The sequence below is a fragment of the Thunnus thynnus genome, chromosome 21, assembly GCF_963924715.1.
Source record: "Thunnus thynnus chromosome 21, fThuThy2.1, whole genome shotgun sequence".
Taxonomy (NCBI): domain Eukaryota; kingdom Metazoa; phylum Chordata; class Actinopteri; order Scombriformes; family Scombridae; genus Thunnus; species Thunnus thynnus.
The window spans coordinates 26,503,456-26,531,120 of NC_089537.1; the positions used below are offsets into that span (position 1 = coordinate 26,503,456).

Below are 27,665 nucleotides of genomic sequence, written 5' to 3' on the forward strand. Positions count from 1 at the left end.
TAGCTGAGAGTGATACTGACATTGATCTGTACTTCTTGAGAAGTTTGTCACATCAGCTGTCCCAAGACGAGTAGCAAACCAGAGTATAGTCTATCAATAGGGCTGTAATTGAAGAGCAGACATTAAAAGTGAAACAGGGTCTGAGGGGCTAGGCAGCTAAGGACAAGACAGACAAACAGGCAGAGACATTGAGAGAAATGCCAAATAGATATAGACAACAAAGTACATATACCTGAGTATATGATTGTGTCTATGAAGTAGAAAGTGATTATAAAGTAGGCAGAAGATGGTGGGAGCCAGAAAGGTTACCAAGCATCAGCAAGAAGTTGACTTTTGGCAAAGGAGGCAGCTCAGTGGATGAGACAGAATTAAGGTTGGAAGACAGAACATTTGCCTTATAGCATTGCAGAGAATCTTATAGAGAAACAAGAATTAGTTAAGACAGCATTTCAAAAACATCCACTAAAATTTGTCAAATCACCCTTCAGCATGGGGAAGCCAGTACTCTGAATGCAAAGAAGCAAGAAGTAGAAGTCACATGGAGAAGATGCACAGAGGTACAGGAGAGTAGGATATCTATCAAGAACACTAAAAGGGTGTCATGCTGTAGACATGCAGGAGCCAGAGTAGGCTCCAGATCAGAGAGAAAGCAGCAGGGATGCTCATGTTGTGTCATGTATGCTTTAGTATCCTGCCTTATTCAAACGTGTCTGACCATGAACTCCATGTTCCACTTATGTTGGTGGTATCTAGCCTTACAGTTTCTGCGTGACTAGATACAACTAGAACTAGATTTCCCATGCTTTGAGATATAACAGACCTCACTGTGGACAGTTTTAATGGAATTACTTTCGACAGAAGAAATCATTCTGATAAAAAATGTTGGCACAGAGTTCAGTGGATTATCCAGAGTAGCAGGGACACTGGTCCTGTAAATAGATGATGCAGTTGATTTTTTCAATGCTGTGAGCACCACACACTGAGTTACATTCACCACCTGCTGGAGATCTCAGACAGAATGTGGAATAATACCAAAACTATCTTTATGGTTGCATGCTACTTGGGGTGAGTGATAAAATTGTTTTGTTTTTTGTTCATAATTTGGGTGAACCATACCTTTAATATCCAAACCAAAACTATTCAAACTATGATTTGATATTAACCGTGGAATGGATCATTACAGAGATTTCTCTCCTCTGTTTCAAGAGAGGCGACTGCTCATCTGGACTTTATTACATTATCTACTATCTAACTACCACATCTGTTATCTATCATATTTGAGTCAGTCAATTTAGCTACTGCATATAATTTTAATTTTATTTGTGTATTTTACCTAACCCACTGTTTTTAAATTTTGATTTATGTCAAGTGGCTGCTGTAACACATTAATTTCCCTTTGGGATGAATAAAGTTCCCTCTCTCTCTCTGTCTCTCTCTATCTCTCTCTATTGCTCTCTCTCTCTCTCTCTGCCTTGACTTTGCAACTTTGGTGCTGACTTAACATTTGTTCTGTAAATTGGGTTTTAGCTAGACAAAATGCTTTGGTTAGTCATTGTGTGTCTGACTCTGAAGAAATGAACAACTAAGACATTTCATATACTGTAGTAGCATCTAATGTTGGACTGTCTCCTCCTAATTTTCTGTGCTGGAATGCAGGTTAGAAATCTCTTAAACACCAGTTATGAGGTGTAAACTGCAGCTTTTACACCTCTGTGGTGTTATAACCACATGGTTTTATTGAGGCATTTCAACATCACGTTGTTGACAAACCTGTAAAGATAGCACTCTGATGTCTGTTTTTCCATATTAACTGGAGAGGAAGCAGATTATGACTTCAGATCTGACCAAATACAGTTATAATGTTAAAGTAATTCAAATTCATGCAAGGTTAATAGCACAAAATGCTGAATAATTTAATGTGCTTGTACTTGTACAAGTCTATATGTACAGGTCCAATCCAAACACAAGTACAAGAAGGCACAATGTGAGGAATAATATCTCCAAGTCTTACAAGTGTTGTTTGCAATTGTGGATAATTGATAAAAGCTCAGTGGACTCAAAATGTAATATGTTTGATCCCTAATGAATCTTTCTCTACAGCATGGAAAAAAAACCTTTTAATTTTTCTGAAATTTAAATTTAAATATGGGGTCCTTTTTGAACTATCTTGGTCCAGAGAAATATTATTAGAAATATTATTATTCATTGCCTGTCTGGGCTTGCATGGACAGCCAAGAATGACTGATGTAGTTTATCTACACAAATTGTTTATTGTTATTGTTTCATAATTCATAATTTCATAATTTCTACTGTTTGATTGGTCACTGACTTTTATTATTTGGAAAATATAGCTTCTTGTTTAAATGTTTTGTGTTAAGGCTCTCTGCTTCCCATGCAAGTTATCAATATATTGTTATAAACCTGATGAAAACTTCTAAATTACAAAAAAGAAAAAAAATCACTGTCTTGGTTAATTTCAGCCATGTGCTGTGAAACATCTGTTCGGCCATTAAAGCTGCAGTAATCAGTACAGTTTATATTAACAGTACATCAAATGATTATGTGTGATGATGAGAGGAGTCACATATTGGGTTGAACCCACAGAGAATTATCAGCAACTCAGCAGTTTCCCTCAGCTCCAAAGAGCCTTTAAGCCTCTTTTAGCTCTTATTAGTTTTGGCAACTTCACTGTTTTGGTTCGCTCTCATCATCTGCTGTTTCCAGCAGCAGCAGGCAGCTGTTTTGAGTGAAAAATCTCTGATAAACCCACTCTACACTACCTGCCCAGCAGCAAACAGCAGACAGACACAGTTAGAGACTAACTGGTGAAAAAAGTGGAGCATTTAGCAGCTAAAGAGACACATTTTTCTCAAGAGTTGGTGGAGACCAAAACAGAGCTAAAAGGCGAGTGAATATTGGACTTATATTCACCAGGTGGACACAAACACAACTTGATAATGAATGATTATGTCTGTTGGATCTGTAAATAGGCAACTGTTTGCATGTTCAACATAACGACTTTATAAGGTGTTACATGAATGTTGTGTTTGTCTGATAAATTGCCTCAAGTGATGTCACTTGAGTCAGTGTCAGCTGGGTTTGAAGACCACAAGTTTGAAAATGAAAGAATGTGGTGGAGTTAGAAAGAAGTGAGGTTTCCAGTCCTCTGTAACTGCTCCTCATCTCTGCTGGAGGCTACATTAGCCACTACTAGCATAACACACTGGAATCTGTACGGTAACGTGAACTAAGTTGCATCATGGGTAATCTAGGCGCCAAGTTTTGATGAAGAAGAGGAATGCATGGAATGAAAAAGAAAAGCAATGGACATTAATTTAACCTGTTTCCCCTGATCATTCACAACGACTCACAAAGGCAACACTATTAAATCTTGGCAGTTGATGTTTAGGTATGTAACAAAAAGTCATATAATGAAAGTGTGAAACAAATTAGGCCCTACTGCTCTCAATGAGTACTGCATAATCACTGAAGACAAACATTAGTGATACTATGGAGATGCTTTAGATAGGAAGAAGAAAGAAAACAGGGACAGAGAAGAAGCCTTGCCTTGCTATAAAGCAGACATGAAGGACCAAAAGGACCGTCTAAGTGATGCAGCTGGCAGCTATAGGCATTTGTCAACCTGTAATTTAATTGCTAGCCTCCCCCCATCTTTCCAAACCCAATCCTCTCTCTGCTGTCTCTCTGCCTCCCTGTCATTCAACACGATTGTGAGCAGCCAGCGTGCAGGCAGCTGTACCATCAAACCTTGCATCACCCTGCTCTGCCCTTCCCAGCGGTGACGGGCAGAGTGGCATCGAGGCGAGAGTGAGGGATGGATGCGATGAAGAGAGAGTCGCAGAAAGAGAAAGTACGAGAGAGTTTCAGCCTCAGTTCTTCTCAGCCTGGGGGGGTTGGCTTGCCCTGCCATCAGAGGAAATCTATTTAAAGGAGAAGTCTTCTCACTATGCGCCTGCCAATGAGAGAGCAGAGACAGGGAAGCAATCTTTTCTTCCTCCTCTCCTCTTTCTCCAGCAAAGACAAAGAGAAATAATTTTAGCTTTCTGTATAGTTGGGGTGCTGCCAAGCCAGCCACAGGGAGGTGGTTGATTACACATTGTCTGTTAAATAAAGTGTTTTAATGCTGCATTAGATGTATGGAGGCTGTAACATGTGCCACTTAGTAAATGATACACTGGGAATAACTAAAGACTCAAAAGACCAGACTAAAGATTATCTATTAAGTGAAAAGTTAAGAGTCAAAAGACAGAAATGACATCTGGTGATCCTTGATCTGATAAAGTTTTAACTTTAAATGTTATGCTGTGAAACTATGGGACATGGGGAGATAATCAAAGTTGGAGGTGCTGAGAGAAAATGATTGTATATGGTGATGTTATATCAAATGCTGCACAACATTCAGATAAAGCAAGGTTTTTTCTGAGTTGCCACAGCAATAGTACACAACGATGAAGAATGAAAATTGCAAAAAGTATCACGTATCATAGTTCATAAAAATATAGTGTAAAATGAGAATGCAGCCCTACTTTAAAAACATTTCAAGGAAGTAACTGTTGTTATTCTATATTTCTCTCATTGTTAACAAAACAACTAACTACCTAACTAATCTTTCTCTCAGTACTTTCTGACTTCCCTCCTCTCTCTGTGACTCTCAGCCACAAGCCCACTGGTTCCTCATCTTTTTAAAAAAAAAAAAAAAAAAAAAAAAAAAAAGCTCACTCATTTCCTGAAGCAGCTGGTCACTGAAGTTTTTAACAAATGTTGCTCAAATAGGAGCATTTCATGGGGACTTTTTTCAGCAGCGGATGAATCCACATTTGAAGATAACCCTTCAGCTTTTTGGATGAAAGGTTTAATGTTTTCCAGAAATCCAGTTGCCTTTAACTTAGCCCTTGCAGATACAGATTTGATGATAAATGAATAAGAAAAAACTAACATAAAAAATAACATACCTTCCTTCCACAAACACTAGAAGGCATATGCTACCCACAAATTCCCAATTTCTTTTTTTTGTACATAGCAGGGGTGCTGCAACAACTCTTACTTTCCATATCCATGATGCAGACCTGCTTTTGAAATGTAGAAACTGAGTCACAGCGCAACAACTTCAACAGTCCACCACAGGTTAATGGCAAACAATTCACCTTCTAGTACAGCAAGGCCTGTAACATAAAAATATGCATGATCACTGAAATGACTCCACACAGGCATTACCAGCTACGGATGTCATCTGAATGTATTCACATTAGTCCTGACACAAACAGAGAAGGGAAACAGCAAAAGTAAACTGGATACTATACATTTAATCATTAAATCCTATTAATCATAAATCATGAACATTATAAATCAATTTTAAAACAATGCATTGCAGTAATCCATATCCAACAAATTATTCATAATTTTGAAAAGGAAAAAACACTCTTCCAACATTTCCCATATAATTTACTGTTTAATCAATCATCATTGAAAGAAAAACCACAGGAGACCATTGATTTGTGGAAAAACCTCTCACTTCCATTGCAACATGAAATCATGCGCCCCTAAACGACAACCACCACAGCATTCCATCTCTTTTATGGAACACGCTGTGCTCCTCTGACATGACGTAATGGGCTGTTTGGAGACAACAGTGCCATTAAGCCATGCTAATTGCTCCCAGCACTTTAGATCACCCTTCTGTTTTGACACTCAGTGCAGGGACAACTTTAACTCTGGTATATTGATCATTGTCACACACCGGAAGAAGAATACTGTGCAATATGGATTCTGATTGGTCTTCAGAGTGATTCTTAGTGTCAAGCCTGTTGAAAGTTGAGGTGCAATAGCATATTATCAAATTGAGATCCAGCATTGGATCTGATTTGGTTTACCTTTTGACACCTGCCAGAAACTAGTTATAAATCATTTCAACTTAAAGATCTGTATCATCTTTTGTTGTCTGAGAGAACAGAAACACTTTTGAGAGGTGGCCTACTGAATGTTCACAACCTGTAGCTACGACAGGAAAATGAGATGAAGAAATGAAGAAATTTTTTATTTTTCGAATTTTAATGCTTATTATTATTATTATCATCATTTTTTTTTTTTTTTAATTCTTGTTTTGATTCTTGTTATGTTATTTAAGTTAAAAAATAAGTACTTGAAAAGTACAAAAAGTACTTGAAGATTCTTTTTGATTAAAAAGATAGAATTCTCTATCTGCCATACAAAACTCAAGTGTTTCACTTTAGTTGACATGCTAGCATTAAAGGTACTTTCACACTGCTCTTGTGAATGCTCACAGCAATTGATGATGGTTGAACATTTTTCAGTGTGTCGACACAACTCGCCGCATGACCATGGCAACCAGGGAAATCACGGAGAAACTACACAGGAGTTGATTTTACTGGTATCTGACTTCTCTGGAACATAACCAGCAGGGATGTTCCTCCCCAAATAACAGTGTTATGAAAATCTTTCTTTGATGCAGACTGCTGTTGAGTTATGATAATGGGTTTGATGATGAATGTACTTCACAAATGGATAAAACCAAGAGAATTATTGCATGAGTTCTACTCATCTCAACAAAGTAACTTAAGCAGAGGTAGAGCATGAAGATGCCTCAGGCTTAATGGCTGTTCCACAGCGACCTATTTCCCAGAGAGCCCTGTGCCTCCCTTTTTTGTGATGGATGCTTTCAGACATCCTTCCCTCCTCCCCTCACTGTTTCTTGCCCCACAGATGAGGACAGTTGGCAGTGTGTGTGTGTGTGTGTGTGTGTGTGTGTGTGTGTGTGTGTGTGTGTGTCTGTGTCTGTGTCTGTGTGTGTTTGGGTGGCACAGCGTGCTGCACATTTGCCAGCTGGCCTTGCTTTAATTCACACGCCCACACAGAGGCAAGTGTTAATACAAGCATGGACCAGTCACAGACATATTTCCACACACGACCTCATCACGATGGCATCATCTTGATTACTTTTATTGTGATTAGGGCTGTGCAGCACAGCCTCTTAGAGGAGGAAGTAACATGTGTAATGGTGGTTTGGGGTCAGGCAGGACACAACACGCCACTGCTGGGAGAGAGTAGCGTCATGCTGTATGATGGTAAACGAATGAGAATGAAGTCTAACCATGGGGTGAGGAAACAGTTCAAATGTCTGTGGACACCCCAGTCCACATATACTTAAGGGTCTTGGGCTGTTGTTCATGGTGTGGTGTCTTAGTTTCAGTGATATTATGGCTGAAATATTTAGGTCTCAACTTTGTAGACTGTAGTTTGTTCAGTTGTCCACATACATACTAATACTAAATCTGATTCTGAATCTGTAAATCTCAATGCTACAACATACAATGATATTTTACACGATAGTTTTATTCCATCTGTGTGTCAACAGTTTGTGTTTGACCCTTTCCTGTTTCAACATGAATGAAAAAGACAACGGGCCTCATGCAAGAACATTTGCTCAAATGCTCAACTTTTTTTCTGTGAGGTTTTCTCATACAAGTGTTCCAAGTCAAATGTAGGAGACACCAAACAATTAGTAAATATGAATCCAGCTAACATGTCTTCAGAGCAGCTCTGCACTGTGACAGAAATAAAGAGAGAGTGCTTTGACATGAAGTTAGATGCTAAAAAAACATCTTTATAAAGCAAAGCGCTGCGTGATGAGAGGTGGTCATGTGACAGTCATGTGACAGAGGAGAGAATATTATAGCCTAAAGTAGGTGATGTTACACTGTCAGCTGCAACACAACATGATACTGGACAGAGACCTGCGGAGAGACGCAGGCAGCTGTAGGAGAAGTTTCCTAGCAACTACTGAAATGTAGAAGTTGCTGCACCAAAATATGGCCAAAAAATCATAAAATCTGCAAACCTTTCAGTAAATTGGCGGCCATGATGATGATAATATGGTAAAAAGGAATATTAATTTTTCACTACGTTTGTTCTGATAATTTCTGTATCAGATTTTACACACCACAAATGTTCTTAAATCACTCATACGTGCATGTTGAGAACAAATCTACTCATACGACTGGTTTGTGCATGAAGCTCAATGTGCACAAAGCCAGCTCTGTAAAAACGGTGTTCCCAGTTTGGTGTGGAAGAACTTGACTGGCCGGCACAGATCACTGACCTGAGTGTTGGATCTCACTGATGCTCTTGTAGCTGAATGGAGCAAATCTCTGCTCAAGAAGTCTGTTGGTGTGTCTGTTCATGTTCTTAAGAAAACAGTATTTGAATGCTGAGCAGAGTTGCATTCACAAGATGCTTCTGTCATTAAAATTAACCAGCAACACAAATGATAAGCAGACATGGACATTATCAAAAGGTAAAATGCTTCGTAAGAACCCCATCACAACAAAATTTATAATAGTGAAATTTCAAACAAAATCAATTCATCATATTGGAATCATCATGATCAGTGAATTAGCTTGCAGAGGCAAGGTACATGTTTGCAGTGATTTTATGGGGAGTTCAACTATTTGACATGAACATTACACCAATTACAAAGCATTTTGACAGTGCTAACCTTTGAGGAAGCTGTCATATTAGTTGTGTTGCACAATCAAATTGTATATAATCCTGCACTGCTCAATGAGCATTCATTTTGCCACAAACAAAACCAGCTGCAACCAACAGCAAGACCTGCAAATAGTTTTGTGAATGTTTAATTTTATGAATTTTGCTTTGACACTTTCTGGTGTGACTAGGCATTAAGGTTGCAGTTGGGCACTTAACAGTGATGACTTGGATATTGGATCTTTGGAGTAGAGAAGTTGTGGTGATTGTTTTGCAACGCCTTCTAGTTGCCAATAGATCACCTGGTGCCCATTTCAATTAAACAATTGAATGCCCAAAACAGATCTGAAAGGCTAAAGGACAGATTTGTTAGTATAGACCCAGGAATGATAAACAACAGTAGAAGAGCATCCTCAAGACACATTTTCCTCTAACATGAGCAATGATGAGGTCAACATCAGCAACAGGATAAAATAGTATGTGCTTCTTCCATTTATTTCATGAGTTCAGTAGAGCAGAGTGTATGTGCGTGTGTGTGTGTCTGTCACAGGGGCTCAGTGTTGTCCAGGAGACAGATGTGTTCTTGTCACTTTGCCAGCACTAAATGGAAGGACTTTCATTTGCCCCAGCTCCCTCCAAAAGAAGAAAAAAAACAATCCAACCTAAATCAGATTAAACTTCTCTTCTAATTTCCATCTGAGGAAATCTCAACCCCAAACTCTACTTCACTCCCTCTCCTATCTGTTAAGGGCAAAAACAAGACAGCCCAGTGCTGCTGTCGCTCTCACTCTCTGTATACCCACCATTCTCAGGACATTACGCTTAATTTGTAAAGTTGCACATGCTGGGGTTAATAAATCACTGTGCTACTTCCTATTCTGATAGATTTGATACAACAGGGATTCAACTCATATTCCATTTCATGATAACAATCATGTCAAAGTTGAAACATGCATCAGTAAGCAATTGCATCACTGTTGATAGCACTGTGACATTACAGTTCTGAATGTCTTCAATTCAGCAGTAAGTTTGTTTGTGGTTTGAACTTTTCAGTTCAATACAAAAGGCCCTAGCCTGTAGAAGTACTGTTTATAAGGCTATTAGCTTAGCTGAGCCACCTCTCTGCAGCAGAGTTATTGCATTGTATTGCATTAATTGTTTATGTGGTACTGTTTCAGTCACTGACACTGATGATTCAGTACACCCAGTTCAGCTTGAGGGTTTGATGTTAAAGATTTGTTGTATACAAAATGTACTCAACAATTCTCTAATTTGGGTGACTACTTTAGAACTTACTGTACCTTTCATGGCACAATCTTGGTCATGTTGATCAGGGTTAAACCTTGACATGATGGTGGCACTAGATGAAGTCAGGGAGTCACGAAAATCATTAGGAATCATCCTCTGAGGATCATCCTCTCTGCCAAGATTCTCCTGGACCAATTTGCTGGACTGATGGACCAAATAACTGACCGACCATGCCCTCCTCAAAAGGGACATATTCTGCACATTTCCAGGTCTATATTTATATTTTGGGGCTCTACTGGAAAATCTTTGCATGATTTACAGTTAAAAAATCCTTATTTATCATTATGCTAGCTCTTTATGCAGCCCCTCAGTTCAGCCTCTGTCTGAAACAGGCCATTTTAGCTCCTGTCTCTTTAAAGCTCCCCTCCTAATGAGCCCACTCTGTACTGACTGGCCAGCTCCAGGGGCTGCATAAACAAACAACAGTAGCACTGCTTTTACATCCATACATCCAAATACATCCATACATGTTGGATTCAGAATCAGATCTGGAATATGACAGTGGACAACAGCATAAAGGTTCAGCAACCAAGATTACAGATCAGACAGCTGTTTATGTGTTTATGGACATGTGCGTCGAGATGACGTTATTTAAGCTTTGCAAACTAAGCATTCAGGGCATTGTGAAAGTATGCAATGTAGCCATTCAGAACAGGTATAAACACTTTGCCTTCAGGCATGGTTGGATGACACATCATACAAACTAGTTTATTTCAAGCATACTGAACCCTTTAAGCAATTTGTTTAGTATTAGGGAAAGGTCAAGATCAAAACTGCTGATAAGAGACAGAATGCAAACATTTTTGATGATCCTCCAAGGTTTTATGCTGCTATAACAACATTACACTACTTCTGCCTTTGCTCCACCACAAGAGGTCACATGCCAGGAAAAAGTTTTTGAACAATGACTAATGCTGTTGTTTTTTGGGTAAGAACAGTCTCCAACCTTGCCATTGGAGGATTACCACTTCAAGCCACAGCTTGAAACACAGCTTTAAGTGTATCATTGATACATCCAAATGGGTAGTTCTAATAGGTAGTCTCTATAGGTTTACAAGGCACTGAGAGCAGATAAAGGTTGCTGTGTGGGAGTGCATATGTATATGAGAGAGAGAGAGGCAGTGAGAATATGGCTGCCCAGAAAAAATAAGAGAGAAAAATAGAATTGATCAAGGACATATTTGTATATATAGTGTATTGTATGTGACTACACACATTTCTTTTTACTTCCAAGTGTGTGTAATGTTTGTGAATACAACAGCATGCCAGCACATATGCTTCTCCGTCCACTTCTGACTGAGCAACAAACACTTGCTAATGTTCCAATGGCGTTGCATCCGACCCTCCTCCCACTCTACTGTACATTTTCATCCCCCACCCTCCCTTTCTGGAATGTACACACTCCATCCTTTACAACTTCAAAACCACAGCTCAACACACACACACACACACACACACACACACACACACACACACACACACACACACACACAGCCTGACTGACAAAGCTGCAACGGCAACAACTGGGAGACATGATAAAGCTAATATGATGCCATTGCAGCGAGGCAGATCCTGGCTAAATGCCACAGTGTTATGAGCTAATATGTCTCCCCTCCACTGATTTTGCTGCTCCAAGCTTTGCATCTTGCAGCGGTACACAGTCCTGAGCTGATGGGTCAGTTTCTCTTCTGTTCATCTCGGTATTAATTCAGCAAGCTGCAGTGAACACAGTCCCATGACAACAAAAATTGGCGGACAGGTAACACTGGTTAGTAGAAAGTATGCATATAAATTATGAGATGCAAAGGTACATAATCATGTATGTATCCATGTATCCATGTACACAAACAAACAAGCTAAATACAAGCAAGAGGACATCATTGTAAGACAATACAACACTCCCAGGCCTGCAGCCAGTGTCCATGAGAAAACACTGCTGCTGATAAACAAACCAGAGGGTGCAGTATTACACATTAGAAAAAAAGTGTTGTCTATTGACCTTAGTAGGGCTGGATGTCCAACCTCATTAATCATTCAAATTATTTATCAAGCAAAAATTTGCTGTTTCCAGTTTTTCAAATGTTTGGATGTGCTGCGTTTCTCTGTGTTATATCTTTGTAAATGTCATATCTTTTGGTTTTGGACTTTTGGTCAAATTTTATTTATTCTTGAACATTTAATAAACTAATCCATGATGAGAATAATCCTTAGTTGCAGCCCTAGTCCAAAAAATGTTTATAGCACTGAGACTTGAACTGCCAAAAAAGCCAAAATTGAATTTTTGGTCATTATCATAATGTTGTTTACTTGATCTTTGATCAGATAGTTCCTGATTCACATCAAAATGTTGTTCATTTGAATTATTTTGCCAAAATTCTTGCTAGCTTGTGTACGGACATTTAATGTTTGAGAATGACTGTTGTTAAAAACCCCTTTTGTTAAATTTTTAAATGTTTTATGTTTCTTAAAGTGTGATATTGAAAAAATGTCTCATAGAGGCATCCTGGTGGTCAAGTGGTTTTATACACTGACCATGTAAATGCGATATTGTTGGTTTGAGTCTGCCTACAAACCTTTGTTGCATGTCATCCCTCCTCTCTCTACACTCATTTCCTGTACTGTCATTTTCAAATATGGCAAAATGCTTGAAAATATGCTTCAAAAAAACAACAGCATCGATACCAGAAATGATACCCAACCCTTGTCCAGAGAGCTGAGAGAGCTGTTGGTCAGTCAGATTCTGTATATTCTTCCTGAGGGCTAACATGACCACAACCTTGGCAAACAAACGTTTACATGCATAATATAGCCTGTGTGCAGCAGATAAACACACAGATTCGACACTGTAGGAAACTGTGCTGTGAAAGGTGAAGCTGTTGGTATTTTCTGGCTCTTTCTGCATGACTAGAAAGCCGAGCAGCCGGCCCACCCAAACACATCAACACAGCACCTACCCTGTCAGCGGGTGTCAGCTGAATGGATGGCATGACGCACACACACACACACACTGTACATCTAACCCATCCCTGAATAACACACTAACCTCATGGCAACATGTCAGCCTGCTGGTGTGGTCACATACAGTTCAGCGTATGCGCCCATGTGCATGAAAAAAGGAGACATTATATTCGTGTGTGCGGGGTACTTACCTGTGGTGGAGTGCAGACTCTCCAAGCTCCAATAGCGAGATAGGACCCCCCTCAGAGTGCCACCCAAGCTACCTCCTCCACCTCCCCCCATACATCCACCCACCCCAAGACCTCCGTCCACCATGCTGTCCACTACTCCGCCTGTCGGGCTCCCTCCATCCGAGTCGGACCCTGGTGACAGCCCTGAGCTGCAGCTGCCGCTGCTGCCACAGCTGCCCCCGGGCAGGGGCACGCCCCCCTCCGAACCCTGCTGGGTCCGCATCCTGATCCGGACGCACAACAACAAGGGGGGAAATACGAGTGGGCAGTAAAGAGGTGAGTGGAAATGAAGAGGAGGCGAGGCGACTGAGCAGGTGGTTTATTTCCCCGGCTGGGAGAGAGCGCAGAGGAGGAGGAGGAGGAGGAGGAGGTGGCCTCCTATCTGCTGCACTATTCGCTGAGGTAAGCTTCAGCTGTCAACTTGCTGCTTCCTCCTCCCATGCACAGAACAGGAGAGCTGTAGCAGCGCTTCTCGCCTCCCTTCACCTCTCTGCTCTGGATTGCCTCTCATACAGCGGCTGCCTCCTCTCTCTCTTCTCCTGTTTCTCTGGGTCTCTCTACCCATTTGCACTGCTTCATTTCCTCACATTAACTCACAGAGTCCATCTCTCCCTCTTTCTCTCTCTCTCTCTCGCTCTCTTTCTCTCTCTGTCTCTCTCTCCAGGCTGACATCAGTGGGGGTCCTGCAGGGGGTTTCTGCAGCTCGACCATGTCGTTTGCCTGCTAGCAACAGCATGGACAGCTTGCTAACAGTGCAGGATACATTAAGGTGGAGACTGACAGCAGCCAGCCCTCCATCCTCCCTCAATACAACCCCCCTTCCTCCACCCTCCTAAACACAAGCATGCACACACACACATGCACGCACCTCACGCTGTATGGTTGTTTTCAAATCATCTACAGTGAGTTACAGGGCAGATTTTCAGATTAAATTTCTAGGCATTTTCAGCCATATCCAGTGTGTGACAGCAACAGATGAGGTATATTCTATACGCAGTATATTATGTAGAAGCTGTAAGGTATGCAGCATCAACATAACACATATAATACTGATAATCATGGTTTAACAGGTTTTTTTAAGTCAGATCAGTAGCTGAATTCATATCAATATCTTTCAGTTTAACTGCTTTTAAAATGTAATGACATGACTATTTGACAGGAGTGAAATGGTCACAACAGTATAGTACAATCCAATCCTCTCTGGTTGACTGTTTGAATTCTGTTTCCCCTTTGACGTGTGCTCTGTTGCACCTCATCACACCCATCAGTGATGTCACCATGCCACCAATGAAAAGTTAAATATACGGCTCCAGCTGATGAATATTTTCATGATCATTTCTTTGATTTTATATGTCACCAGAAACAGTGTTTCTGGAGGTGCAGCAGGGGCTCCGGTGGGGGTGGGAGGGCGTAGGGGTCAGCGGGGCCTACCTCCCTCCCTCTTTGAAGGGGAAAAACAAATCAAGTCAAAACAAAACCCAAATAAATAAATAAAACATGAACAATCGTGACAAAGAAAACAAAGAATGTCACTCTCTCCCAAACGGTCTAGGAGCGGTCCAAGGCAGGACAAGGCACAAGATCTGCAATGGGCCAGCACCCTCCTCTTGGCCTCAGTGCAGCTCTAAGCAAGTCTCTCTCATACAAATATCCAAACATGCACACACACTCATTACCCATACATACTCTACTTTATCTAATCTCAACTCCTTGACTCTTATCATATCATCACATACATTGTAACTGCGTCTTGTTATTGTCTGTATGTCTGTCTGTCTGTGATAATGATAATAATAACCTTAATAACTGTACTCCTTGTATTCAGTCTCATGATTGAGTTTTCTGCCGTTAAATCAACCCACACACACACACACACACACACACACACACACACACACACACACACACACACACACACAATACAGGGCGCCAAGGATGAAAATGTCACAGTGAAAGGAACAACAGATGGAGTGAAACCAAAAAGGATTGTGACACCAAGGCAGAGACATTAGATATTAGCCACAGCATACACATGCACGCACACACACACACACACACACACACACACACACACACACACACACACTAGAAGTGTGCATGTATACAGACAAACAGTAAATGAATCTGCCCTTCAAGCACAAACTGAGAGTCTGGGAAGTATGCAGAGATGGAGCAATGATATTTCTAACACTAAACACTCAACAATAAACCTCACCAGCCTGAACAAGAAACAGAACAACACATACTGTAGATGCCACATTTGGAATAAGACAAATCAATTGATTAGAAAACCCTTCACTCCTCACTAAATCAAATGCCTATATACAACTTTATTTAAACCATGTTTAATATGCAGCTCAAAGCCAGTGTCACCCACAAAGTACGTTTAACAAATGATAGTGCAGCACTGAAATAACAAAGCCGTCATAGTTGAGTCACGGTCAATAAACAAACACTAACTATATGTAGAACAGTGAGTCTTAGCTGAACAGAGCCTGATTAAACAGTTGAATGTATGACTTTATAAGATCAGACCACTATTGTTACTAAGGCTTAATGATACCCCCTTAAAGAAGATTACATGATAAAAATAGATATATTACTGTACATATGAACTCTGCTTGGCTGAGGATCAGATTGACAATGCATAGCATTGTGTAAAAAGATTAGAGTGGCTTTTATTATGTGTGTGCTGTCCCATTCTCAGTCCCAGACAGCCCAGCACAGAGGGAGTGCAGAGAGGTGGCACTGCACTTGTCTTATGATTCAGCTCACAATTCAATTTAGTCCAATGAATCTAATTACACTGAGGACATCTGCAGCAAGACCACTGACCTCACTGTGAGAGTGTGCAATCTGCTGTCTGACAGATTGGAAGTTCAGACTGTGTGTGTGTGTGTGTGTGTGTGTGTGTGTGTGTGTGTGTGTGTGTGTGTGTGTGTGTGTGTGTGTGTATGCAGGCATGTCCTCATGTGCATGAGTGTCCCAGACACTATGATGCTAAGAACCACAACCCAGGTGTGGACTGTCACCGAATGGAGATGATGAGGTTAATCTCATCTCTCAGCAGTACTGCTATGTATGCATGTTCGCCAGTCTGTCACCACTTATGCACCTCTGGAATCTACACTTACCTGTTTCTTAGTTCAACCAAATTAAAACTCTGTCACTGATATAAATGTTGTGGACAAAGTGTTAGAAACACCTCTCAGTATAATGTAATCCAATGAAAAATGAACAGAAAGTTGAATCTACACCTCTCTAAAATAGTTCCAACAAAAACAGAACATTAGAGCCTTCGTGGATGTAGGATTCATTGCAGGGCTGTTGGATCAGACTGCATTTGTTTGTGCTAGGTGTAAAACAAGTAACTGAGAATAAACACAAAGTTAGTGACCTAACAGGCATGGACTAAAAATAAAACAGCTCTTTCTGAAAGCCCATTATACTCCTCAAGAAGTGTCTAACAGGAGTCCTTCCTGAAGGTGCTTCTGTCCTGGCCCGGGAAGCTGGAGTGAGAGGATGTGGGACACTCTGATGAGTATTCATGGAGTGAGCAGCATGAGAAAGAAGGGCTGGTTCCCCTTATAGCTCCTCTAAACCAAGACCAACTGCAAATATCTGCCAATCCCTAATGACCAGGCCCCCTGTGTCAGTGGAGCAGATATGGAGGATACAAGATGATACAAAAGGAAAGAATGTCTGTACTGGTTGATGTAGGAATTGTATGCCATAGTGGGCATGTGATTCAATATATCAGTATATATAAACTTGTGTGCTGATCTAGTCTGCTTTTCATTGTACTGTATCTGTTTTGTTTTTGTTTTTTTGTTTTTGTGTTCTTTATCAAAACACAAATAAAGTTTAAAGTTTAAACAGTAAGAGATAAATGAAGACATGCCAGCAGTGTGTTAAAACACCCAAGTGATTAGTCCGATTGTTTGATATTTCCTAATATAAATAGAATATGAAAGTAATCAATTATCATTTTAGAATATAAAAGTAACACTGTGTGCTATACTAAATAAAAAACATTGTTTTGGTGGTTGTATAGAAAGTCAGATAGCATATAAATGAATGTGAAACAAACCCAGCCCTAAATATTTGTTATGTCACATGATTTAAATGTGCTATGGTGTGTTGTTTTTGATGGATTAGCAGGTCTGATGTACTAATTTCATTCTTCTCAGTGTCACAAGAGCCCAATAAAATCAGATCAGATGTCCTAATGTCTCTTTAAATGTTAATAGCAACTGTTTCACTCAGCGAGCTTATAGTGTGAAAGGCAGCTTTCCTACAGACGTGCACATGGCTGGAAGAATCTCCTCTAAATCCTACGACTGCTGTAATTTATGCAGAGTCTGTGTATGGCAGGAGTTACTTTCTGAGCTTTTAGTTACAGTGAGGACTTACTGCAGCCAGCAGGCTGAATTAGGAACTACACATGTTCTGTTACTGCCTGCTTCACAGACTATCCATATAGGTAGTACAGTGTGTTTATGGTTACAGCACAAGCAGAATGTAAATCAGGGAATCAGAAATAGTTCAGCACAGATTCACTGAGGTGTGAAAGATCAGCATCCATCAGAAATGCTGTGGTATGTCAACTGTAGAAAGCAAAGAGTATCTGCATTATCAGTATGTAGTTGTAATAGATACTGATATACATTATGACAATTTTCCTCCTCATTTAAGAATGCTGTTTTTGTCTGTGATCTGTTATGCAATGGAAAAATTTGTCTGTTGTTTTATAATATCTTTTTTATGTGGGTTCTAGAGGAAGTGTGGGAAGGTCACTTAAATTCAAGGAACATACACATCTGTCCTGCCCCCTCAGAAGACTAGAAAGATTTATTTAACCAAAATGGACGACAAACTCAAAGAAGTAACCCTTCATCTACTCCAGTACACAGCAGTTTCCTTCCAGCTCCACATGACTTGCTGAGCTGCACTTCACATTTCAATAAATGCAACCACCCCCAAAATAAAAGTAGCATTGTTTTTATTTATATAATAAATGATTTTACTTCCCACTGTAGCTCTAAACACCCATAGTGAAACCTGAAATCTTTTGTGAAGCTGGGGGCCTTGATTGACTATCACGGATAAAGTTTACAACAAGAGAAAGTGGGAGATTTGTGTGATTTAAATGGAGATTATAGTCAGGAAAAAGAAAAAGGCACAGGCTGTAAATAACGGAGGGGGTTGTGTGCAGTATACAGTATATAGTCAGTATGTACTGAAAAATTTGCAGAAGTAAAAGAGTATCTGTTTTGTGAGACAGTGTCTTAAATGCTCCAGAAAGACCTCAGAAAAGCACTGGCAATGTGGATTATCCTTAAACTGTCCTGTATACTGATATCTATTATTGTAAACTCATTTGGATTAATCCACTCCACATTTTATTATCTTACTTCAGTGAAGAACGTAATTTAGATGAGCTGATTATGTCATTACATTATAATTACACTTTTTAAAGTGAAAACATGGTTAATGAGGCCATGTGCACAAAGCACAATGGTACTTCATTTTGGGAGAGTATGATTTTCCATTTGAACGTTTGAATGTCCTTAATAATGAAATCAGCAAACCTCAAGCTAATTATACACATTAGGGACATAAATGACTATTTCTCACCAGTAACTCACTTGAATAGATAGAAAGTGGCTGGTCACTTTGCAGCCATTAAGCTCCAGTCACAAAAGTAGAGGGGTAGACTAAGCAAGAGTTGAAACAACAATTAAGCAACCTCTCCACATGGCTACTATTGCTAAAGTTGCATTAACTTGATGGACATTAAAATAAGGAAACTGGGACTAGGTACATCTTGACAGTACACCCAGTCATTTCTCTTTTGTTTTTTTGGGAATGAGCTCTGAATGGTCTACTGTCAGCCAACTGCATTGCTGGACAGCTCAGCCCATTACATAGAGGTTTCGACACCAAACCCTACCAACAGAGGCACACCATGATGAAATAAATAAGCATCCTTTAGTTAGACACATCATCTTGAAACCAAAGTGTCACAGGTTCAAATGTTCCAAAATCCAGTGTACCACTCAATAACCCTGGGTGAATCTGAATAAGAGCACCAGTGGAGTATCTGACATGCAGAAGAGTGAACTAGAGTGGGTACTTACAGGAGTAGGAGATGTGTCTTCTCCAGCCCAGGCAGTCCAGACCGATGGGGGTGCTCTGTGAGAAGCAGTGGGACTTGAGGGGCATCCCTCTGAAGGCCTCGATTGGCCCCAAGGTGACTCCAGCATGAGTCTGTGGGAATGAGAAAGAAAATGGTTCAAATCACATATGATCAATAACAATAACATCGACTTATGACGGACTGGACATGAACATCTAAAAGACAATCACTTACTGGATGCAACTGAGTGATTTGCAAAGAAATGAATATGAGATGAATGTGCATGCATGCATCAAAGTGTAGAAAAGTGGAGGAAGAGGAGGCCGAGCATAAACAGAAAACAAAGTGAAGTGAGGACAGAGACACCCAGGTTTCCATGACAAACTGTCAGAAGCCACCAGACAGAAGCAGACAATCCATGAAGAACGGAAACTCAGAGGCAAGGCAGAGGAGGAAGAAGAGTAGATTACAAAGACTTCCAAGGTCTGGATCTTTGTTTTGGCAGCTCATGGTGCTGTGGCTACATCTTACTTTGTCCATGTCTTCAGGTAAAAGTGTGTTGAGTTGACCCAGGCTCCCCCTGATGGATTTAGCCAGTTTGCGTTTGTTATTCTTTTGTTCCTCAATCCAGAGATCATCCGAACACTTTCGGCGTTGTCGCTGGCCACCTCCATCATGGCCTGCATCCACCCAGCAGCCAGTCCTCAGCCCACCAAGGACCACAGAGACCTTCCCTTCGCCCTTCGCCTCCAACAGCTTTCTTGTTCTGGACTGGCTGGCAGGTCGACCACCATTTTCTGTGCCCTTTTGAGTGCACAGTTAACTGGTTAGTCACAGTCACCTTTACCATACCAACTCTACTCCCTTATAGTCATCCAGGTACAGTGCACTACTGTGGCTACTTATAGCTCTAGTTTGTGATTCTAATCCTGCAGTATAAAAGTGAGAAGTTACTTTGGATAGAGGACAAGTGGGCAGCTTACTGTCAATGTAATGTGTTTGCATGATATGATATGAGGATGGACGGTGAAATGATCACAGGATCTTGTACTTTCATTCATTGAATAGATAAATAGAGCTGGCTAGTCAATCCCAATATCCTCACAGTTTTAGTGTCATTGCTAATACATAAAAACTAATAAGCCAACTGCAATAAACAAATGTGGGTTCATGACTCTCCTCAAATATGCAGTCTTTCCACAAAATGTCCTCTTCGCAATCCTTGTTTGTTTTACACTTATTTCAATAGACATTCATTTGTAGTACCCAGATTTCAGAATTGCTGGTTTCGCACATTTAACCACTCATAAAAAATATGGTGCAAAAGTACTGGAAAACTAAATTGAATTGCATTTTGAAGCTATAACAGAATGAAATGGCAAAAGGTTGAGTACATAACAGATTAAACCCTGAAAAGGACAACAACTTCAGTCCATCTTTTCACTACAGCCCAACTGATATATGTGCATGGCTGATATTATTGGCAGATTTTAGCTTATCACAGTACTGGTGTATATACCGGCCAATGAGCATCAAGATATTGTAGCAGAGAAATGCCAAAAATACTGGACCCTTGAAGTCATCTAGAAACAGTTTCCTCATCACATAGTTTGTCCATAGTGTTTTTTAATAACCAAATTGAAGGGATCCATCAAAATGTTTGTTCAAGTTTTGTATTTATGTTAAATAATGGCCAATACATAGAATATCAAACTGCACGGATTATAGAGATATTTTTTTCTTTTTCCTACCAAAAGAAATTTATTCCATAAAAATAATTTGAAAGATTTATTAATCATTGGTTATGATTATGTGGTTATAACAGTTTTAAATAGTCATTAGATGCCTATATATTTTATGTATTATATATGTTTTTTTAAGTTTCAAGTGTCAAAGGTACTGTATAACATAAAATTTAGAACTGTTGTTCAGTTACAGTATGTCACTAGACTGCTATTTTTAGTGGATGTATAAAATTGGAGGGAATCTAAAGTTTCTGTAGGGAAACAAAGCAGTCTCTGTCTTTTACTGATGTCGCTATAAAGATGTGTTGAGATCTCATAAAGACTGGGGACTCAGGGACAGCCAGAATTAACAGATTATCAATGTTTTTATCTGCCAGTGACTCTACAGTATGTAGTTTGTATCTCACTGGTCGGTCAATTTAACCTCCATCAACAGTCAAAAGATAAACTGTGTTCTTTTTCAAGTGTCCAGTGCATGTGAATACCACATTTTTGCAATAGAGGTGACAGTGCCTATGTGTGTCAGGCCAATGAGGCTGCTAATGGCATTGGAGGGGAGAACAAAGAACTAAGAGAGGGTAAGATACCCACACAACTTGTTCTGATTGTGTGATTATTAAACTTGCAGTTGGCAAGGCTTATGGGTATTGTGTACTGAGTGGGTATCTAAATTGGGGAAAACCACATGTCGAAGTAGCCTTCTCTATAGGTCCATTCTATTTTGGACCATGTGAGAGAAAGCCACAAGGGGGGGCTACACCTCAAGCTATCCTGCTCTGGCTGTGTATAACGGGGCTATTGTAAGAACTGGCAGGGAGGTAGGACACCAGTAGCCAGCTAACTCACAGAATGGAAATCTACCACACTGCTGGGGGCCGGGAGAGAGAAAGAGTTGACTCTGCTGTTTTTCTCCTCCTCTTCATCCTGTTCACAGATAGACACAAAGAAAGAGGGACTTGTTCCCTGTCCCAAACTAGACACTGACAGATTAAGATACACTGGCAACCACCCTGAGACACACAAACACACACCATCGACTGCAGAGCAAGAGATAAACTGGTGTTGCCTTTTTCTCTTGTCATTTCAAGCCAGAGTTAGTGTGTGTGAGTTGAAGGCGAGGAGTAAACATTTTTCCCAGGGAGCTGGAGCCCCATTGGCATTTGGACTGAGGCCTGAACAAGGCCTGTTTTATCCACAGAGTTTTATAATGATGTTTAACATCCAGAACGGTAGGACATTTATGACATTTGGACATACACATCAGAAATATGAATATGACTGAAGTAAAACATTTGATTTTGTATTAAGATTAAAGTTTCTATATAAATATATTCTTTCAAACTACAAATTTCTTTTGCATTTTACAATAATATGCATGGTGCATGACAAACTGACTCTTTCTTACCTCTAATTCATTGATGGAGCCAATGGCATACAGGCTGATGTGTGACTGGCTGTCTATTCTGCCCTCGGCTGCGTCCAGAGGGCTGAGGCTGAGACCCAGAGGGCTAGCTGAGGGTTTCAGGGTCTTAGGTCTCTCTGGGGGGTCTGTCAACCCCTCCACACTGACCGATTGGCCCAGAAGTATAGGAGAGACAGAACTGGCCCTTGTTGAGTGAGGGTAGCGAAAAACTTTGCGCTGAGCTGCTGGCCTAGGGCTGTTAGGTTTAGGGCTCATTGGCCGTAGGGGGCTCTCCACCAAACCCTCATTAGCCCCTGGGTGGGACCTGGTCCAGGATGGCAAATGCTGATGAGTAAAGGTGGCTAGTGAGCAGGGGCTCAAAGGTGAAACAGGACTGATGTGACTGGGCTGTGGGACTGCAGAGTAATCTAAAAATGGTGGTAGGCCAGACACACTCTGTGTGATCGGCAGACCATTTGGTGCAAGTTTTCTTCTCTGGCCCTCAGATTTGCACTCGTGGGGGTTTTCCTTTCCACTCCCCTGTGGAACTCCCCGTTTAGAAATGGGATCAGTGTGGCGAAGGGCTCTGAGGGAAGATGGAGATCCTGGATTGCTGAGCCTGTCCAGGAGTGGAGTGGATGTAAGGTCTCCATGGTCCTGCCCAGAAGCAGTGTTGCTACATTCTCCATCTGTCACTGACGTAGTTCTTTTCAGCAGCTCAGCCTCCCTGGCCTTCTTTAGTTTCCTCCAAGATTGTTTGGCTTTACCAGAATCCCCTTCAATACCCACACTAGCCTGTTCTTCATTCTCCTTGTCCATTGAACGAGACTCGAAAAGACTGGAAAGGGACTTGTGTGCCTGTGCAAAGCGCATGCGGATGTTTAAACTGTCATTGCTCTTGCTTCTCTTGTAGGTCTGCCCATTAGGTGACTGGACTTGCCTAAGGAGGGGATTGTCTGTGTTGGGTCCTCCGTCACCCTCCCCGCTACTCCCTTGGCTGACTAGCTGGCGGACATGGCGAGTGCGGGGGGTAGAGGGAAAGAAGCCACAGTCCTCTTCTTCTATCTCATAACGCACTGAGGAAAATGCTTGGTGGACTGTTTGGTTTAGGATATCGTCTTTGACAAAAACTTCATCATCTGAGTTGTCTCCCTGTGGCCCTTGCTCAGGCAGAAGGCCCTCACCTCCTCCAACTGCTAACTCCTGCGGTACCTCCTCATTTTTTGCACCCTTTGAGCCCTTAGCCTTCCTAAAAGAAGGCATTTTAGTAAAGACGGAAAACTTTGAGCCTTTATTTCCTGTCTGGTTGCCTTTTGTTTTGTTTCTCTTAGTTATTTTGTCAGAGTTGGCATTTCGGTCTGAAACAGCAAATTGAGGATCATCCATCTCATCGAAGTTGCTACTAGTTGAAGTGTAAGACACAGCATCATAGGCAACAGTCATAGGTCTACAGCGCCTTTCACTACTACTTCGTAGGACAGGTGTTGCTGGGTTTAGCTCAGGTTCTAACTCAGCAGTGGTTAAAGACTCTTCTTCCTGCTCAGACAGGAGTTGTCGACTCTTGGAACTGCAGATGTCCCCAGAATGGGTAACAGTATTCCTGACTTCCTCAGCAGGCCTCATGATATTGTGTTCTTTCTTTGTTTCTACTTTTAAATCATCCTCTGCTGTACAACAGTTTTCCAGTGAACGGTCAGCCTCCAGAATTGGCTCTAAGCTACCGATAGAAAGCAGGTTCAGGCTGACATCAGGCTGTGAGTACCTTCCTACCCTCACCTTTTGCTGTGAAGCTGGCACAATGACCTGTGTGTGTTCTCTGCACTCCTCAGCCAGAGTATATTCTTCAAATGATTCTGATGAGCTGCTTCTTCCTCTGTTAGGTAAGCTGTGATCCCCTGGCTGGCTACAATAGTGCCTCTCTTCTTTAAATTCACTGTCCACTAACAGGCCTCTATTCTCTGACACTAAGTGCTTAAGGCCTTCATTTCTTTCTGAATTAGAGTACTTTGAATCTAGACTGCTTGCAACAGTGTTCTCCTCAATACTTCTCTCTGTCTTTAGTTTTCTGAGCTCATCTGCATGAGCTAGGCTTAAATGACAGTGATTTTCAAGGTCTTTCACTAACCCAGATTCAGAATCCTCACTGCTCCAGTTAGCTCTGTAATCCAGTGAAGACAGGAACACCCCAGAATCTTCTTGGGGCTTGTCTACATCTTCCAAGGAGTCAGGGGTCACCTTTGTTGATGGCGGAACCAGATGGCAAATTATTTTCTCACTGTTTTCCAAGTTGCTCTGGGCTCCCCCTAAGAAACAGCCTAGGCCTTCCCCTCTCTCCACCCCTTTTATACTGGCCTTGGTGTTATTGTTGGAGTCTGAGAGTAGAGAAAGAGAGGCTTTCAGGCCACAGGGAGATTCAGGGATCTTCGGCTCCCGCTGAACTTGCTTACAAAGACTAGAAACTGTGCTGACAATAGTCTCTATGTCTGTCAGGGAAATGGCCTCTTGAGCTACACCTGGGTGTTCTGTGCTACTGTCCTGAACAGACTCAGTATCAGCAGGACATGTTGATGTTTTTCTTATCTTATTAGGCACATGCTGATTAAAGTAGGCATCTGGATCACTGGCAAATGCTTTGTGAATTACTCTCTGCTCACTTTGCACAGAAAGCTTTGCTGTGCCAAGTTGTGACTGTGCAAGACTGACTTTGCTTACTGCTTCCACATCTTGTTGCTGGTCAAGATAATCATGACTGCCCTCCCCCTCCTGCTCCTTGTTTTGCTGGAGAAGAGAGCAGGGTGATCCTACCCTCTTCCTCTCTCCTCTCAAGTTCTCTGATAACAGAGGGGAGGTATCCTCTACTCCTCGGTTGCTGGAGAAAAACAGCAGATTATTTGAGAAGGGGCGATGAGGCAGACATTCCTCAGACCCCCTAACAGTGTCAGACTGGATTTGAGTTGAATCAGACCCTGGTTCTACAGAGCCTGACTGTACCCTCTCCAAATGCTTGTCCACAGAATAAAGCTGTCTGTGAGTGTTTTTTTCTATTGCAGCATCCCCCTCATCAAAGTGATTAGGGATTAAATCCTTGGTTTGACCAGGTATTTGCCAAGGTTGTAACCTTGCACACTGGGGTTGTTTTTGATCTGGTTGCCTCTCAATGAACTCCTCCCTGTCTGGGCCTGCCAACGGGACAGGTAAGGCTCGTTTAGAAACCTTTGGAACTACAGTCAGCTCAGTAGCCCAGGTATCCAATGGAAAAGAAGCTGTGGTCTCTGTGGAAAATGTGATGGAGGAACAGATTTCATTTACTGTCCCAGGTGGTTTAGTCCTCTCTGTTGTAGTGCCAACACATCCACATTGCTCCGCCTGGAAGCAGACACCTGACACCCATGCCTTATCCTGGCGCTTTGTTACACTAGTACAAACCTGAGGGTGGATCTGTGACAGTCCTCTGTTGGGGCTCTCCTCACAAAGAGTTCGTGAACAGCAAACATCCACGTTGCGTGCTAATACATTGATTTGTGTATCAGGTGTGTCTCTGAACTCTGACTTTTTGTTGTGTGATACACTATTTGTCTTTATGCCATGTGCCTCTGTGATGTTTGGACTTGCTACAACAAATTCTGTAATTAACTGAGAGTCTGTGTATTTTGTCTCAGATTTAGAGCTTGCGGCTGTACAATTATAGTCAGATGTTTGTGCATTTATTACATCATTGAAATGTGTATCAACTATGCATATGCTATCTTTACAGTTACTCTGTATTTTGTAATGTGTTCCATTACAGTATGTCCCCAAACTCTTGCACAAGTCCTTTTTATCCTTGCTCTGCTCTTTTATGGCCTGTATCTTCCTGTCTTCATTGATTATACCCTGATGCTCTACATTTTCTCTCTGTATGTGATGTCCATCATTACAGTCACTGTTGCATCTATGTGAACCTGGGATTTTATCTGTATAGTAAGTGCTGAGCAGTTCTGTATTCTCTACTTCTACATCCTGAACATTACATATTTCTAATCTTTGTCTGTCTGTGCTCTCTACGTGTTTTCTATCTGTGTTTCCTGTCTGTAACCTTGTCTCTTGTTGGTGTGTGCTTTGCCATTGTTGTGTCTCCACTGCCTTGTCATCTATGTTATCTATCTGTACTGTGCATGTTTCTGAGTTAGTAGATTCTCTCAGTATGATGGGATTACTTTCTTCAAGCTGAGTTTGTAACTTTTCTTTCACTTCCTGAGTGTCTGGTGGGCTAGTTACCTTTATGTCAAAGGCGTCTGTTTTATGTTGGCTTTGTACATGTAAACTGTACAGCTCCGTGCTGCTATTGACTTCTGTGTCTGTGCAAACAGCCTCTAAACTGGACTGTTCTCGGTGCAAGTCTAGTTTTAGTGTCTCTGTACTCGTATGGGGTCGGATCTGTGTCGGGCTCAGGTCTCTGGTGCTGAATTTCAAGGGGATATCAGGATCCACAGGATTCTCTGGGCTTTTCCTCCTGTTACAGTTGGATCGTCCAACATAAGTCTCTGTAACATCTCTCTGGCTGTCCTTAGCTGACACTGACTCTCTCCTCCGCGTTTTACTCTGACCAACGTGGAAGCTGCCACATGTTGCTCGCCGACCAACGCAGGTATCCTCCAGCCCCAGCAGGGCATCCAGAGAGTCCTCCCCGTCCGGACTCAAATCTGACAGGGTGTCGCTGTGCCATGAGCGGGAGTCAAAATACTCATCAGAGGTGTCACCCCCTCCTATGCTTCTCTCGCACCATTCCAAGGAGTCAGCACCCAATTCCCCCTCCTCTAAGCCTAATCCGTCAGAGAGTTGGGGGGAGTCTTCAAGGGCTTCCTGGGGCTGTGGAGACAGTGAAGAAGAGGAGAGATATAGATCAGTGCGGTGACAACAGGGGGCAGGAGGTTTAGTGAGCTAGTGAGAGTCTTAAAGCTAATCCTCATACAGCCACTCACAAGCTATAGAAGTCACAATCATTACTTAGGCAATATGACAATTATTGATTTTAATCCCAGAGTTAGTCAACCAGATCAACAAATGAACAAGTGCTAAAATTATATACAATATTCACACAACATCTGTTTGAAGCCAGTCAGTGTAGGGTTGAACATTCTTTTAAAGCTAGCAAAAATGTCAAACTACATGTTTTATTCTAGTCACTTTTTGTGTTGGAAATATAAAGTACTAATTATACTACAGTTATTATGCATTATGCAGAGAATAAAACTGTTTTTGGATGAGTATGTGAAAACAGCTGCTAAGCCTCGAAGCCCTTGAAAACAAGCAAGCATTGCTAAGAGACATGCTGTCAAGTTATGTGCTGCACAACCACATGGCTATCCACCTTTAGCAAT

The 27,665-nt window shown here is 41.3% G+C and overlaps 1 protein-coding gene across 2 annotated transcripts in view; it reads right to left on the minus strand.

Annotated features, from left to right (window-relative positions):
- Positions 1-27,665, minus strand: part of arhgef4 (Rho guanine nucleotide exchange factor (GEF) 4) — a 139,216-nt gene that overhangs the window by 47,350 nt on the left and 64,201 nt on the right. Inside the window, exons 3-6 of one of the 2 annotated variants that reach the window (XM_067577655.1) lie at positions 22,309-27,153; positions 21,750-21,827; positions 19,690-19,962; positions 19,160-19,289 (exon numbers count right to left, since the gene is read on the minus strand). In XM_067577655.1, coding sequence (XP_067433756.1) covers positions 19,160-19,289; positions 19,690-19,962; positions 21,750-21,827; positions 22,309-27,153 — 5,326 coding nt within the window. Of the gene's footprint in view, positions 1-12,980; positions 13,599-19,159; positions 19,290-19,689; positions 19,963-21,749; positions 21,828-22,308; positions 27,154-27,665 lie in introns of those variants that run through there. The other variant, XM_067577656.1, reaches the window with a different exon arrangement.